Raw genomic sequence first — 18,268 nt, forward strand, 5'->3', positions numbered from 1 at the left:
ATCTTCTTAACTATAGTCTGCCTGCCCCTGGTAGGATGTGAGACATTTCAGAGGGTACATGAGAAATCATTTTTTAATTTATTTTAATCATTAGGTATTACTATATCTTAACATGTATTAGAGAAAAGCAACCATGAAGCCCATGATTCATAAATATAATTGCTAGAACCATGATTCTCAATATTGGTTGCATATTAGAACCATACAGAATGCTTAAGATTTTTTAAGAAAACACCAATGCTGGTGCCACAGTGGGTCATGAAATTAGAATCTCTGAGAGGTGCTCCCACCCTAAATATTTCATGAAAGCTCTCCCAGGTGATTGTAAAGAGCAGCCACCATTGGGAACAGCTTGAATAGACTAGAATTAAGCATTTCAAAGTGATCAGTTTTAAATAAAATATTAAGTAAATAATATACAGATAAGGCAGAGAGCATGAAGATACTATACTGTGCTAATAACTGGAGTTCAGTAACTTATCTCTGTCATGGGTAGCTCTCATTCTGGGAGGCAACACTGACCCTAGGTAGCACATTAGATTTGGGGGCTAATCAATAAGACTGTCTGTTTTCCAATATGTCACCCTCTGACTCTTCCATGTTTTGGTTCAGAAATGTAACTTTTCTTCTTTCCCTTTTGCCTTTTGGCACCCCCATCAACACACCCACCTTACTGGACCTTAAAACAGATGAGGGGAAAAAGGATGATAAGAACCTATAATGTCATGTCACTAGATAGTGCGATTGCAAGTGACTTTGACTCCTTTTACCAGTTTGTTCTTTCCTTCATCACTTCTTCATTCCTACAAGTATTTATTGAGTACCTATTGTATAGTACTAAGTCCTTTGTCTGTTTAAATAAACTTAGAATTTTTCTCAGTAAGAATGTGTTGTCTTTATGATATGATCAAACAAATCTTATTAAAGTCACTTCCATTTTAGGAAAACTAAGGGAAAGATTGGAGAAGGCAATGGCACCCCACTCAAGTACTCTTGCCTGGAAAATCCCATGGATGGAGGAGCCTGGTGGGCTGCAGTCCATGGGGTCACTAGGAGTCAGACACGACTGAGTGACTTCACTTTCACTTTTCACTTTCATGCATAGGAGAAGGAAATGGCAACCCACTCCAGTGTTCTTGCCTGGAGAATCCCAGGGATGGAGGAGCCTGGTGGGCTGCCATCTATGGGGTTGCACAGAGTCAGACACGACTGAAGCGACTTAGCAGCAGCAGCAGCAAGGGAAAGATTGAGGGCAAGAGGAGAAAGGGGTGTTGGAGGATGAGATGGTTAGATAACATCACTGACTCAATGGACGTGATTTTGAGTGAACTCTGGGAGATAGTGAAGGACAGGGAAGCCTGGCATCCATGGGGTTGCAAAAAGTCAGACACAACTTAACAACTGAACAAAGACAACAAATACTGTATAGTCCTCCCAGGTAGCTAGTGGTAAAGAATCTGTCTGCTAATGTGGAGACACAAGAATTGCAGGTTCCATCCCAGCATCTAGAAGATCTCCTGGAGTAGGAAATGGCAACCCACTCCAGTGTTCTTGCTGAAAGATTCCACGGACAGAAGAGGCTGGCGGGCTACAGTCCATACACAGGGCATCAAAGAGTCGGACATGACTGAACGACTAAGCCCAGGAAGTACTGTACATGGCTGACATTCTCCAGTCACCATGTAGCTGCTGGGAGAAAGGGGTGACCTAGTGTCATAAGTTGAGAAGTGAAGGCATTTTCAGCCATACTTGACAATCACAGAAGGGTTGCGTGAGAAAGCCCTAGAGATATTTCCTCTGTGAAACGGAGGAAATAAAACCCATCCTGAGGCACTGGAAAAGGTGTCCAAGCCCCTTTTCCTCTATTCTTTCATCTATTAAATGGGGATAATGGTACTCTGTGTTTTCCTGCCTCAGAGAGGCATTAGCAGGTCTATTTAAAGGCTCTTCGAAGGAAAGCTGCTGTGTAATTACCAAGAACAGCTATGATAAAGAAACCTAAATACAACATCAAATCAGCTGGAACACGTTCTCCGGGGAGTTTACTTCTCTGGAAAAAATTTAAGAAAAGGTAGCAGCTCTCCTCTGGGGACTTTTGGGTACCTTTCTAGCTGGAAGTTTAGGGAAGGCTAGCTGATTTGCAAAAAGTCTCCTTCTGGCCACTGATACAGGATCTTCTTGTGTTTACTTTTCCCCCAGAGTCTAAGCAGTTTCCTCCTTAAATTTGTCTTTCATGTTTTTTCAGATCTTAACTCAGAAACAATTTTATTCCTGAAAAGAATCTGAAGCAAGGCACTTCCCTATGAGAAAAAGAGAGAGATAAAGAAAAAGGGAGGTTATAACGTGGAGGATATGTGTATTTTACAGAGGATAAGCGATGGGGAATTCCTTGATAATTTATAAAAAAGAGGACTGACGTAATTGATCATTAATGTCAGGCTTTGCTGAAATTCATTTGACAAAGCATGTAGGTTAGATTAGGAGGGAGCAGAAGCTCACAAAGCAAGGACATCACAGTTAAAACAGCTCCAGAGAAAGCCAACCCAGCTGAATCAGGTTACTGGCAGTTTGGTTGAAATGAAGAGATACATATTTTCATATTGGTTGATTAACAATGTTATGTTAGTTTCATGTGTATAACAAAGTGATTAAGTTATACATAATACATGTATCTATTCTTTTTCAAATTATTTTCCTAATTAGGTTGCCACAGAATATTGAGCAGAGTTCCCTGTGCTCTGCAGTAGTCCTTATTGGTTATTCATTTTAAATATAGCGGTGTATACATGTTACAGCTCCAGAATCCATAAAGAATTGGACTTGATAGAACATTGACTATAGCAGGAAAATGAGAGAAGAGTCAAGATTACTGTAAAATCTGGTGACTTGGATATCATAAGGTTTGGAGACTTCCTTAACGAGGAGCTGGCAGCCAGGAGTGAGTGGGTTGAATTTATGAATGAGATCTAGACCAATACCATTGCAGGAAGCCCAGTGTTTTTTATATTTTCTGCTTATAAACAATGCACCTATAGTATCTGAAAAGGCTTCCAAGCAATAAAAGAAAATGCCAAAATTCCAAAGATGCATTTTCAAATGAGTGCTTTATAAGGCTAATAAATGATGCATAATAATAATAGTTGCCATTCATCGATTGATTACTGTGTGTTCGGTGCTCAGTCACTCATTCATGTCCTATTTTTTGCAGCCTCATAGACTGTAGCCCGCCAGGCTCCTCTGTGGAATTTTCCAGATAAGAGTACTGGAGTGGGATCATTTCCTACCTCAGGGAATTTTCCTGACCCGGAGATCGAACCCATGTCTCCTGAGCCTCCTGCATTGACAGGAGTATTCTTTACCACTAGCACTACCTGGGAAACCCTGATTACTATGGGACTATATAAATATTTTCCATATGCAACTCAGATGTCATCTGGTGGCTTTTCAGATCTGCTAAAAATCTGGTAAATTTGTTACAGACCCCTCCAATCCCATGGCCTGTGGAAATTCAAAACCTAGTTTCTGTGAATCCTGGGGCGGAGGTGGGTGGGGGGGAGGGCAGGGGGGGCAGGGCGGCGGGCGGAAGTGGTGTTTACGTCTTCCCAGTTTTTGCTGCCTCTCAGGTCACTACCATACATTACTACTGTATCACTAGATACGAAATGCCTCCTTGACTCAATGCTTGTGTAAAATACTAAGCCATTCTAGGGTTAGCAAAGTTCATTGAAGTTGAAAAGTCATGGGAACAGTTAAAACTTCTTCCTGTCTTCTCCAGCCTCTCTCTACTGGATTATGTTGGGAGCATCAATTTTGTCTCTGCTCACTGTGCAGAGGCATCCATCTTTAAAGGCAAGAGCAGCACAAAATGCTTTTCCTTTGCTGAAGAGACTGGCTGTAGAAGGTGATTCTATTATTTATGAGTCACAGCCATTTCTTTTCAACCATTACACTTAGATGACTTTAACACTCAAAACATTCCCACTTTACAGATGAGGCAACTGAGGCTTCAAGGTGTTGAATACCAGCCTAAGGTAATACCATTACCATATCTGAAGTGGTAAAAAAGAGAACTTAAATCCAGATCTGGCTGACTCTTAAAATTAACTTAGCCTGGGGCTTCCTTGGTGGTCTAGTGGTTGAGAATCTGCCTGCTAAAGCAGGAGACACAGGTAGGATATTTGGGAGGATCCCACGAGCCTCGGGGCAACTAAGCCCTCAAGCCATAACTATTGAGCCTGTCCACATAGAGCCCATGCTCCGCAACAAGAGAAGCCACCGCATTGACAAGTCTGCTCATTGCAACTAGAGAGTGGCCTGCATGCAGCAACGAAGACTCAATGCAGCCAAAAATAAATAAATCTTAAAAATATTAAAATTGGCTTTTGAAGGATGGAATAATTATCACCTACAGGTGGCTCAGGTAATATTTATCTACAGGTAAAGAATCCACCTGCCAAAGCCAGAGATGCAGGAGACACAGGTTCTATCCCTGGGTCGGGAAGATCCCCTGGAGAAGGAAATGGCAACCCTCTCCAGTATTCCTGCCTGGAGAATCCCATGGACAGAGGAGCCTGGCAGGCTGCAGTCCATGGGGTCGCAAAGAGTCAGACACGACTGAGCATGCACATACTTACCCCCATTTACACTGCCACTTCAAAACTGCTTAGTTTTTCCATTATATATTTGTTTAAAACACACACACACTTCTAAAGACCGTATATGGGGAATTACAGAGTAAAAATTCAAATATTTATGTATCATTTCAGAGAGAATGAGTTGGGATAATTAAAATATGTAAACAATGGAAATGTGATGCTATTGTTTTTAAGTAATAAAATTTTGATGGGGACATGGGATACTCGCTTATCAACCTGCAAATTAAACAAAAGAATAGCTACACTGATGATATGGCAATGATGGGAAGGAGAAAGACAAAAAGGAAAGTGATGGTGATAGATAGCATTTAATTAGCACTGTTATAAATGGTTTACATGTATGTGTGTTTGTATACATACATACATACATAATATATATATAGGGGGTTTTTTTAGCCCTGAGCGTTAAACAAACCTATGCTTTAGATCTATTCTTATCCAATTTTATAAACGAGATGCAACAGGGCAAAGAGGCTAGCCCAAGGTCCCTCATTTCAGAATGTGTGTATGCTAAGTTGCTTCAGTCGTGTTCAATTCTTTGCAACCCTATGAACTGTAGCCCGCCAGGCTCGTCTGTCCATGGGATTCTCCAGGCAAGAATACCGGAGTGGGTTGCCATCCCCTCCTCCAGGGAATCTTCCCAACCCAGAGGTTCAACCTGCTTCTCTTAAGTCTCCCGCATGGGCAGCTGGGCTCTTTACCAGTAGCACCACCTGGGAAGCCCCATCTCAGGAGAGTGGAAGCCAAACGTCTCGCTAATTGTGAGACCTACACCCTTAACCACCAGGCTGTCCTGCTTGGAGAATCATGATGTTTCCAATACATGTCCCTGCTAGGATGGAAGTAACTACCGAGAGGAATAGGGAATTTATTCCTCTTGTTCACACTATGATCTTTAGTGTTTAAAACACAATAGAAACTGGAACATAGTAGAAACTCAGTAATTGTTAAATGACAAATGAAACAAAGCGTCAATCAGTAGAGGATATACAAGCATTTAAAAAGGGTCATGCATTGATGTTTAAAATACTTAACTAAAAGAAATACAGGATAGGGGAAAAACTGACTTAAATACCTGGCTTGTCTTGCTTTAAAAAAAATCTGTATTTGAAATCAGCTGGAAGCTGTACAGGAACCAACACGGTGCCATGACAGCTGAAAGACCATTGTCATTTTGGAAAGCCTTAAAACAAGTATGTCCATCACATATTGTATTTGTTATATGTGTAGTTCTGACCTTCGCATTTTTGAAAGGGACAATGATTGTCTAGAATACACTCAAGAAGGTGAACAGCGTAGTAAAGAAAATTAAAACTTTTTCAGAAAGAAAGGGAAATGTTCAGCATGGAAAAGAGAAGACACATAGCAACTATCTTCCAGTATTGGAGAAGTGCCACGACAAAGAGCCGGGCACTTGTTCTTTTTCTCTGAAAGACTTTTCAGCTCAGCATCAGGAGAAGAAAAAATAGATTTAACACAACTGTCCAATAGCTTTCCACAGTAGAGTGCATTTGAAAAACTAAGATCCATTTCCTTATAAATTTCCAAGTTAATAAGAATGTTTACTTATTTAAAAAAAAAAAAACTATTGAAAGGATTTCTACATTATATAGAGAACTGCAGCAAATGAATGGCCTGAAGTCTGGCTGTGTGTCAGAATCAACCAGAAAACTGTAACATTATGGATTTTTAAGACCTCATCCCACTGAAACATAACTTCCGGAAATTGAGACCTAAGAATTTAACTCAAAAATCTGAGTTTTTTTAATCCCCTCAGGTGATTCTGATGACTTTCCAGGTTTGGGAATTGCTGAAGAACACGAATTTAAACATCTCTTTAATTCTCTGACTTCATGATTCTTCAGGATACTGCAGAACATTTTCTTTAATAAATAGTTGAGAATGATTTGTTATCTCTAAAAAGAACTTACCCTAAACGTAGGTGGGTGGCTCTAAAGTGCCAGCAAACCAACTGACTTCTTAAATTGGTTAAAACTCTTCTTGCAACCTAGTTAATAAAAACTTTTTATATGTATCCTGCGAAGGAAAACTTTACCTGGCCTGTTTCCCAATTATTAAAGTTCCAAATCACTGAAATATAAATAAATGAGACTTTACCATACTTAGAACACCAGTATGATGAAAAATTTGTTTATACCAGGAGATTTTAGGTTATTCTTCAATCATTCATCCCCGGAACCAAAGTACCTATGCGCGCGAGCACACGCATACATACGCGCACACACGCACAAATGTGACACATGGTAAATGTTGGGTGATTACTGAGCTGGAACAAAGGAGACCTTCAAATTCCATTGCCTTTCTAACCTTATATTTTTCTAAGCAGGAATCTAAGAACCCAAAAGCATCCAAATTGTATTATTAATCATGACATTCTCAGCTCTTTAAGTTTCTCTAATTACTTACCTTTTAAATGTATTACTTTGGTCTAGGAAGTGCAAAGATGAGGAATGAAAATAAATATTTTTAAAACATTAACAGACTTAAAGAGAACAGGTTAAGTTTGGCTAAATTACTTTCCTATGTAAAGAGGTTCTAAAAAGTATACTATGTTGCCATATAAAGGAACTCTATTGCAATATCGTAGATTTTGTCTAATCTAAAATTAAACCTGTAAAGCTCTACTGGAATTGTTTAGAAGAGAATAATTGAAAGCCCCCTCAGCAAGTTAATTCAGGTCCTTCTAATTTTACTTTTCTAGTTCACAAGGTATCTTTTTTCATGGTGTTTTCAAGTTGAAGTTCACACGCATCAAATAAATGGCGTGATAATCAGAGGTTTCAATATCTGATATGCATTCATTATTATCTGTCATTATTGTGATTGTCACTATTATAATTGCACACTGTAAAAAGAATGGGAGCTTTTCCACAGGAATTATTCACGTGTATTAGTTTCTAGGAGTAATTGAATAGTTGACATTGCATTTATATCAAAGTAAAATATGTGTTGGTTTTTCTCATTTGTTTTATTCTTAAGAAAGAAGAAATGTAGAGTAATCTCTATTAGGTCTCTTTATTTGGCTCTTTATTTAAAGGTTCACAATTTTATGTCATGTCCAAAGTATATTTTCTTATAACAAAGAAATGGCTTAAAGACAGCCATTATAATTTAATTGATAATTTTCTAAGGACATACAATTATAAGATAACAGCTAGGTAGTGAAATCCTCTTAATTAGCTTGTATTTATATATATGAACTCAACAAGAATCTCAGTGAAAAATACCACTTTTCTTTTTTAACTAATCAGGTTTGGCATAATGAAATAAAGCCCACACTGTACTGTCAATACTAAAGATTGATTTAATAATCATTTACCTTAGAGTCTACATAGAACATTTCACTTCATTGTTTCATATAATCCTCATGCAGATCAGATATTTCTCCTCTATTTAAAGATAAGAAAACATAGGCTCTAAGAAGCCAAGTAATTTATACAAAGTCGCTCTGCTAAATCACAAAATTAGCCTTAGAATCCAGGTCACCTGGGTCTTAACCAGAATTTATGTTAAAATAAAAAAATTTTTTAAGTGATTTGAATTTTTAAAAGATCAGTGACTTGGTAGTTAGAAGATCTAGGTCTGAACACTGTTTCTGCCACTTTATTTGACTCTAAGAACTTTCTCACTCCCATTGAGTGAACTATACCTAAGACAGTGCCGTTCTGAGAATCAATGGAGAAAAGGCCAAGAAAACCACTCAAATGCATTTTGTTGTTTCATGTGTTCTGTGCCGTGCTTCTTCTCACATGCGTTTGCTTTCTGTATGATTCACCTTCACAAGGTAGAGTATTAAACTTTGTTTAGAATTAAATGGTATTAATATCAGGTTGGAACATGGAGTAACATAAGCTTTAGGAACAAAATGCTCCAAGTAAGAAGGCCATAAATTGAATGAATGATGGCATAAATGTAACAGTCCAAAAGCTTTAGAATATGTCTTCACTCACCAAGGAGGTCACTGTAATGACCTCAGAGCACTGTTCTCTTACAGAAAGCACGCAGCCAATGGGGGATTTCCTTTCCTTCCATGTAATTCTTCAGAAGGCCTGGCTGGTTCAGAGACATGTCCTAGTTGATGTGGAGTCTCTCCTAGCTGCTTTGCCAGCTAATCCTTTGAGTCGTGTCTTTGCTGGCAGGATGGCAGTTGTTACCGTTTGCCAGCTGATCAGTGGCTTATGTATTGATAATCCCAGTCCAGTTTGTAGGGGACAGAAAGGACAAAGACTCTCCATCTTCTTTGGGCATCTTCTTTGGGTCTTTGGGCAGAAATGACAAAGACCCTTGATCCTCTCCTCATCTTGAGAGATGGTCCGTCTCAGGAGGTATTGAAAACAACCAGTGGGACTGGTCCAGGGAAACTGGCCTTATCAGTGAATGAAACACCCTTACTTGAGCATCATTTGACCCATGCATTTATCTCCCTTTGTCACTCCTGAAACACATTTTTTAAAGCTGTACATTTATTTAAATATTAAAGCAGAGACCAAATTACCATGTGGTAATTGACTTTGGTCATACCATTCCAGTGAATCCTTGCCTCTATGTCTAATGGGTAGACATTGGTCCATCTAACCCCACTTTTGGGCTTCCCTGCAGACTTAGACGGTGAAGAATCCGCCTGCAATGCGGGAGACCTAGGTTTGATCCCTGGGTTGGGAAGATCCCCTGGAGGAGGGCACGGCAACCCACTCCAGTATTCTTGCCTGGAGAATCCTCCTGGACTGCGGAACCTGATGGTCTACGGTCCGTGGGGTCTCAAAGGGTCGGCCACAACTGAGCAGCAAAGCACAAGCATGCCTGCTTTCAGTCTAGAGCATGTCCATGTATCAGATCACAGTCTAAAAACACAGTTGCTGTCATCTTGTACTCACAGAGTGGTTGATTATTCCGGCTAAAACTGCAGAACAACAAAAAATAGTCTTATATTAGTTCTGTAACCAGACATTTTGGAGATGATATGGCACGTGAATTATGTATTATTTGCAAGTAAAAGAGAGATATGTACTCCACTGAGTTTCCTTAACCCTTCTCAACAAACCTCCCTAATGACTGAAATCCTCAAAATATGGAGCTTTTTGCTATTGTTTTTGTTTTCCAACTACTGATTTATATGATCACGTTCATATAGGTATAGCCTGTATGATGGCCTTCCCTTGTGGCTCAGTTGGTAAAGAATCCGCCTGCATTGTGGGAGCCCTGGCTTCAATCCCTGGGTTGGAAAGATCCCCTGGGGAAGGGAACGGCTACCCATTCCAGTGTTCTGGCCTGGAGAATTCCATGGACTGTATAGTACCTCGGGTTGCAAAGAGTCCTGGACACAACTGAATGACTTTCACTTTCACTGCTGATCTATAAGATATATGAGTATAGTTCGAAAGTACTTCAACATCAAAATAGTTGAGTTTATTTTTGTTTGTGACAAAATTAATATCATAAGCTGATATCACATTAAATATTCTACAAATACAGCTGCCCCCAGGCATGAATCCCTAATACGAGTTTCTCCAGAAAGCGTTTTTTTTCTGATGAGCCATACAGGAAGCATTCAATGGCACCAGTGTTTCATTAAAGGAATTCTCTTGTTCCCTTCCTTCCCATGGAAATGTCATTAACTGTATTAAGTTAACTCTCTGAATGTTAGGTTCTTAACCAACAAACAGCGCTTCTCCACAAGGGCATACTTCGCCAAGCATCCTTGAATCAGAACAACCGTGATGAGCATGTAAGCATAGATTCGGAGCCACACAGTGGGTGGTGATCATATTTAAGAGGAACCCGTTTACATTTATTGACTTACTCCCTCCATCATGGTTCTTGCATTTCTTCCACCACCACCTTCAGCCTTTCAGGTAAATGAGAAGTTCAATTATATGTAAAGCGACCGTTAAACCAGCAGGGCCCTTGTGGGGGTCTGGGCCTCCCCTTCTCCCTCCAATCGCAAGTGAGCTCAATCCATTACTGTTCCCAGGATCGCACATCCATCAGGTCAAGTGTGCAGGGCAGGGTGCATCTTATAGCTTTTACTGCATATGAGATGTTGCAGGCCTGTTCTCAGGAACTGCCAGGCAGCCTGGGAATCACAGTCACGGTTAATAGCAGCGAATTGCCAGCTCTTGATGGGTGGGTAGTCACTCCTTTCAGTGGTTGCCCCCTGGGGGGAGAAGGTAGAAAAACAGAGGGAGGGAATTAGAGTGACTTTGCACAGTTGAGCAAGTTCATGCCGCAGGATCAGTGGCAAGCATTGGCAGGGCTCTGCTCTGGGGAGGCTCAGAACAACCTCACAGTCTCATTTTTACCAATTGGTGCTGCTGTGTTGCCAGTGGTGCCCGGGGATGGGGGAAGGGAGAGGAAGAGCTGGGAAGAGCACGAAGGCAGAAGTCTCAGCTAAATTAAACAAAAAGTCCTGTTGGCACTGGTGAACCCACCCCAGTTAGCCCCTATGCTACTAATTGTACCAAACTGGTATTTGAAGTTCGCTGCGTGATTAAAGAGTTGGCTCACAAACTCTCTGCATAACCTTAATTTTTTCAAGGTTCTTTGAGTGGAGAATGGTTTATAATAATGATTTTGACTAATACGATTTTTGACATGCAACTTTAATGCTTAACCTTAGTACAACTCCAGAGCATTTCATGTGTACTCAGCTGTAAAGAGTGATGATTTAAAGGGATAATATAAGAAAAAGGTCGTTCTAGAATGAACCTCTAACAAATTGCATAAAAGGAGCTTATTATTCCTTGAGTATGGGGATATGCCGTGCTTCTGATCATTTCTTTGCTTGGTTCAAAAAAAAAAAACTTTTGTTGAGAATGAATGGGAAAAGAAACAGAAAAAAATTAAATAGAAATCTGCAGGCAGGGAACATTCTTTTGACGGTTATGATTTTGTTGCCACTAAAAAGGCTCTATAATAATGTGGTTATTCATCTCCTCTTTTGTTTTGGGTGAAGAATTCGCTCTAACAAGAAAATGCTGTTATTGGTCGGTGGATTGCCTCCTGGGCCAGACCGGCTTCCCAGCAATCTGGTTCAGTACTATGATGATGAAAAGAAGACCTGGAAAATCCTCACAAGTGAGTGCCTTTCTTTCTTTATTTACCCACCTATTTATTTCAACGTAGAGCTATCTCGATGAATTCAAAAACATGGTTAATCAAATTAGACATTTTATTGATTTGTTACCCTTTGGAAGTCTGTGAATGTATCACGAGAGGTCTAGAGTGAAAGAGTAAATTAACATTGCAGAGGTGGCCAATTGGGTAGTGGGAAGAGGCTTAAATGAAAAACTGGCCTAAAATCACTGCACCAAGTTGGTCTGTCTGCTTGTGTTTCTTTCAAGAGAAATTCTTCAGTTATGTTTTTGCTCTTTGAAAAGGGAAAGCTTGCTGAACAGCAGTCAGCTAGTAAATTTCCTCAGGTCCAAATGGTTGCTGAGTTCATTGTCTCTGTAATTAACATTCGGTTTGCTTTAGAGGCATCTTTGCTCATTAACCTTTAGGCTGTGGTCCCCAGTCTTTAGAAAACCACCCCCTTCCCCTGCGCCACTTGCTCCCATGTCCACTGTTCGAATGGACAGAGATACCCCAGTCCTAACCCGACTGCATTAAATTGTGCTTGCAGACTTCCACCCAAGATTCTTCTCCTCCCTTCCTTAAAGGGTGATTGTGTTTTACAGCAAACCTCTTTCTTGCCTTGGGCACTGAGATTTGGAACTTATTGTTACATCGGTTATGATTCCCAATCTGACTCGGTCATGGAATCAAAAATCATCGTTTCTTGAGTGCAGCAGGCTGTGTGCACCAGTCCCCTCGTGGGCACAGTGGCTGCACTGGTCAATAAAACTAAATTTTAACTGTCAAAATTGCCCAGAGCTGTATAGATAAAATAATAAATGAGCAATTTTGATCCATAAATCAAAGCCATACATTTAAAACCTGCCAAAGTGAAAGTTAGATTTCCTTGTTGCATGTGTCTTTTGAAGCAGTTATATATTTTAGCAGATTTTTAAAAAAGTCGTTTCCTCTCCTCTTACGGAAAGCCCTTTAAAATAATAGAAAGAGGACAACAGTTTGCCCATAAATGCAGGAGAGGAGTAGAGGCATGTGAGGTGCTGCTTGGAATAATACATTTCGCAGCTGGCTTACTCCAGCAAACCTGCAGACCTGCAGTAGCATTGTCCAGAAACTGCAATGGGAAGGCTCCCTGGACACCGACATACTCTGGTTGTTACGTAATGAGGTAGTGAAGGGTAGCTGCCAGATTAGGAAAGAGAAAACAAAAGTAAGTTAGAGATACCCTCAAATGATATTCATTCTCTTTTTGACAAAATACTGTTCATAGTAGTTGAAACATCTGAATGAGTGAGCCTGATGCTGGGAAAGATTGAGGGCAGGAGGAGAAGGGGGTGACCAGGGATGGCTGAATGGCATTATCAACTCAATGGACATGAGTGTGAGCAGACTTGGGAGATGGTGAAGGACAGGGAAGCCTGGCATGCTGCAGTTCACGGGGTCGCAAAGAGTTGGACATGAGTGACCAAGCTGTGTTTTTCAAGATGCCTCAGAAACTCAAGTTAAAGTAAAACCAAAGAATCAATTTTCTGATACTTGATCAATAGAGAAGGTCTACACAGAGAGGTGGATACCCAGAGGAGGTGAGAGGGAAGAAGAAGGACAAGGTAGATTCTTGATGAAAGAGGACAGAAACAGAGGCCAGGGGACAGGGAGATATTAGACCCAAACAATAAATGATATTCACTCACAAATACATCTCTTTTCCCAGGTACATCAGGCAGGGTCCAATTATCTAGTGGCTTGAAGGCCTTCATTAAAGGCAAAAAGATTAATTAAAACATTATGAACAACGTATGAAGAGTCTTATGTCTGTTTCAAGCCTTGTTCAGAAAGAGAGTGCTCATCCAATTTATTGTTCAACATGGGAAGCTTAGAGTCTGAAATGGGGATCTGTTCATTCTTCTGGGACAACAGGTAGGACCAGAACATAGGGTCACCCTGCTTCAGTTCCTCATATTGCCTGATTAGCTCTTTACTTAGTGAGGTGCAGGAAGAAAGCATGAACTTGGGTTGGTCATACCTAGGTTTGAACCCCTGCCTGTGACCTTGAGCAAGTCATGTAAATGTCTTGAATAATGGCTTATTCATTCTGTCAGCATCCTTTGAGTATTTCTAAAATAAAATTGTGTTAGTAAATCATCAAGCACACAGCAGGAACTCAAAAAATTGGAAATGTTATTGCTATTGTTGTAACACTACTACCAATATTGGCACAAGGACTGGATGTACCTTTGTACTTTCGAGGTATCAGTCAACTCAAGCTCTCCAAGCGGAGGGGAGACAAATTACGTCGTAACAGAGCCAGGACTAAATCCACCACTTTGACGTAGGGAGACCATTTTCTCTAGTTTTCATGTGTTGAACGTAGACATCTTCAGACTAAGAAGTAAAAGACAACTGGGTTCTGTTGACTCCATCAGATTTGAAATTGGAAGGAAATAAAGACATTAATGTGTAGAAAAGTTCTAATCGAAACATGTTCAAAACTCTTGGATCTTTTTTCCTATACTCAGGAAGGCTCATAACTTTTGAAATAAATTACTGATACTCTTCATTTCACTGGGCTTGCACTTTAAGAAATCAAGTCTATTACCTTCTGGGCTGTGACTACACGGTCCCATGTGAAAGCATATTTTTCAGGTTTATGGGAGAAATATAGACAGTCTATTTGGATGATTTCTGCTGCTGGTTTGTAATTTTTAATTAAGGCATCTTATTTGACTAAATATGTCAGTTAACTGATCAATTTCCACACTGTTGGGGCCATCTAACCCCATGGGACTGTAGCTCTCATTTCATGGATTTCAGGTAAGAATCCATGGAGTAGGTTGCCATTTCCTCCTGCAGGGGATCTTCCTGATCCAGGGATCGAACCTGCATTTCCTGCCTTGCAGCTGAGCCACTAGGGAAGTCCCCAGTAATAAGTGAAAAAGTGTTTTCTTACTGTATAAGAAGGTGTCCAAATTCTCCCCAAATCTAATGAAATATTAGGGATTGCAGAACTGCTCATGGTCATTTTCTTTCACCCCAAAGAATTGCTAAGCCAGTTGGCAGGGAGTTGAAGATGCCAATTAATGCTTGCAGACAGTTCCTGGTGTGGAGTCTGCTTATGTACTGAATGACTTTCTTCCTAAGAACTAACAAATAAGTTAACCAGCAGAAACCTAAAATCTGAGATTACCTAGAGCCTGTGAATCATAGAATCCTTTGCCCACTTGACTTGAGCATTTCTAGCCTGTCTCACAGACATGCTTTTTTTCAGGATGTCATCCCCAGGTGGGTGCACAGATGCCCACTTATGGGAGCCATACCCCTTACACATGTATAATAAGAAAAAGAAGAATTAAGAAGAAAGTCAGTCACAACTTTCTTTACCTCTTATTCTATTGTGTTATTTAGGTTTTAGAAACACTATCTGAAGGGGTCCACAAATAACAATAAATTGAATATGGTGGAGGTCAGTGAAAGTGAAAGGGTGGTTCTACCTAACATAAAGAAAACAAAATTCAATAGTCTAGCTAACCAGTGGCTTGGTCTACCCAAACAGCAAAGGGAACACTTATTCTCCCTGAAAAGACTGTTTTGGTAACATGCTAACACAGCCTTCATTTTTATCTTTCTCAAAAAAAGATTGTTTTGGTAACATGCTAACACAGCTTTCATTTTTATCTTTCTCTTTGGGAAAAAAAAATCACTTATATAACATTATAAAATTAACATTATGAATTGTAACACAGCTCCCCAGCCTCTATCAGCAACATACTAAGAAATACCCTGTAAAAATGAAGGTTAAGTCCTTTTCTAACTGTGAAATGTTAAGTATTTAAAAGAAAATTGGCATTGTTGTTTCTCTTGACTGTTAATAATGAAAGGGAGGTTGAAATGCACTTTTGTTCATTTTATTTTACAGTACTGCTTTTCTTGCATTTCTCACTCCTGCACGCAGTCTCCCGTTTCATTCTTAACTTATTAGGAAGCGGTACAGGAGACATGAATACTAAAATGGCCAAAGCAAAGAGCGTGCCTCTTGCACTTTGCAGGCCTTAAAATCCTTCCTGTAAAGATCAAGGAAAATGGTCCCTGCGGCTGCTGTGAACTGCTGTAATGTATGACTGACATATCAAAGTTTTCACGAAGTCCTCATGTAGAAGCAGCTTGCCTTCCTTCTCATGAGATGGTACTGAGGGGCTGTCAATTCTTTGGGTTCCCCACTGACCATTGTCTTTACTGGTGGGTAAAGTGTTTCCCTGAAATTGACCTTGTTTTGCTGACATTTCAAATAAGAGATTCTACTTATTCGGGGCTTCTTATTGTTTTCCTTGAGCAATTCCAGGAAAAGGGATTTCAAAATATAGATTTCCCTCTCCACGTGCTGATAATGATTTCCCTTCAGTAAGGTTAGAAGGAAAATCAGAAGAGCTGAGTTAGAAAGGTGTGTTCCTCCTTTTGGCCGCTTTCAGATCCCTCTGTTAGCAGGCGGGAGAACCGCCTTTGTTCCTCTTCCTCTCAGTTTACAACTCTGCCCTCTACTTGGTAGTGCAAGGATTTGGGAACTTGTATTTTTTCAGTCATAGAAAATAAAGAGAACCATTGTACAGAGGTTTCCTGGGCTTCCTGTCTGGTTTGTGGAGGACCTTGAACTTGATCCTATCCATGCAGGAATAGTTTGAGGGCTGGGTGCATCAATTTCGTTTAGAAGAGTTGCAGAGATGAGAGGCTGGTGGACGCTTGATTTAAAAAAAAAAAAAAAAAACATATTTTCCATAAATGTTAAAGAAAGAATACTGAGAAAACACATCTTGCATCAGACATTGAACTTCAACTCCAAAAGATAAATGTAGATTTGATATTTAGCCAATATTTGAGCAATGGAGAATGGTTTAATTGCTGGTTATTCGGGGAATAATAAACCTGCACATTGACAATTTAATTGGACTCCTTTCTTGGGCTTCTGTTTCTTGATTTCAGTTCATTTCTGTTCTTTGAGGATATATTAGAGAGGTGGAGATGGCTAGTTAGTGCAAAATAATCACTTCTTATGATGATTTGCTTTGAAAGAAATAAGAAGTAAATTTAATTGAGGGTTCTATCCCTTTATGTTTCCTTTATTCGTGCTATCTTTATTACCCATAACCAAAACCCACAACTTGTTTAGCTTAATTTCTAGACAGCTAGGTAGAGTCTGTGGATAGTGCATTTTGCTTTGCAGAAGAACCTCAGAAAAGAACTAGGTACTTCCAGAACTACTCTAAATGCCTGGGAAGCATTTAAACTTAACTGCAGACCTTATTCCTTTTATGAAGCAAGCAATTATTGAATACCCACTCTGTGCTAGGTGGTAAGGTAGAAAGTGATCAAATCTCCTCTCAAGAACCCAAGGAGGCAATGAAAGCAAGACTGTGCTGAGGAATAAACAGGAGAAGCTGGGCTTACATGGGAGCCCAGAAAGTACCTTTCATCTAAACATAGGAGGTTAGGAAGGCTTCCGTAAAAGTGACCTTCTGTAAAACTGAGAAAAATGCGTAGGAATTATTGATGCAAAGAGGTGGGTGATCGGGACTTCCCGGGTGGTCCAGTGGCTAAGACTCAGAGCTCTCAGTGCAGAGGGCTTGGGTTCAAGCCCAGGTCAGGGAACTAGACCCCATATGTAGCAACTAAAAAGATCCTGCATGCTGTGACTAAAGAGCCCCCAGTACGGCACCAAGACCAAATAAATAAATGAATAAACAAATATTTTTAACAAGAGATGAATGATAAAGTATTTTAATAAGAGGGCCCCATATTGGGAGTGCCAAAAAGCAAGAGAGAGTTGCAAGAGAGCCTTCTAGAAACTGAAATGAATTTGTGTATCTATAGAAGAGCCTGAGGTCGAGGAAGTATGTGGTGGGAAATGGGGAGTTAACCAAGAACCGTATTATACAGAACCGTTTCAAGGAATTGCTAAGATAGGCTCAAGAGTAAGAACCGAGAGGAGAGATAGGCCTCTCATTTTTGTTTTTGTTGTTAGTGAAAACACAGTGATCTAAACACAGTGATTTAAAGTGCTACCTTAAAAAACGTAGCATGGTAGTTATTCTCTATTAGCTTGGAATTTTGAATTTCAGTTCATTGAGTAATGGTTTCCAGGACTTTGGACAAAGAAAAAGGAGAGAGAGTTCTGTTTGGACTTTTAAAATATGTTACCATCTAATTTTATCTTCAATGAGCTCAATTCTAATTTGGGATCCATGGCTGCACATTGCTATATATCTTGAATTATTTGCTACTGTGTATTCATGCACCAGTGCATTAGTGGATTTTTCATAGATTTTTTTAAAAAAATATGTGTTGTGGTCACTCCAAATACTGTATTTCAAGTAAGTTGGGTGCCTAGAAAAACCAGTTGGCTTCATTTCCGGTTTATATATACCTCCCTTGAATATAGCAATTGCTTTTTCTCCAGAGGACAGAATGGGTACCAATAATTCTGATGATGCCTTCTTTACACACCAGCTGTGGTATTTGCTACTGAATCTGGC

General features: G+C 39.9%; 1 protein-coding gene across 1 annotated transcript in view; it reads left to right on the forward strand.

Moving 5' to 3' along the window:
* KLHL14 (kelch like family member 14) overlaps nucleotides 1–18,268 on the forward strand; it is a 109,592-nt gene that overhangs the window by 20,368 nt on the left and 70,956 nt on the right. The window contains exon 2 of the mRNA XM_068993981.1: nucleotides 11,629–11,750. Within this exon, the coding sequence (XP_068850082.1) occupies nucleotides 11,629–11,750 (122 nt within the window). The remainder of the gene's footprint in view (nucleotides 1–11,628; nucleotides 11,751–18,268) is intronic.

The sequence above is a fragment of the Capricornis sumatraensis genome, chromosome 21 (assembly GCF_032405125.1).
Source record: "Capricornis sumatraensis isolate serow.1 chromosome 21, serow.2, whole genome shotgun sequence".
Taxonomy (NCBI): Eukaryota; Metazoa; Chordata; class Mammalia; order Artiodactyla; family Bovidae; genus Capricornis; species Capricornis sumatraensis.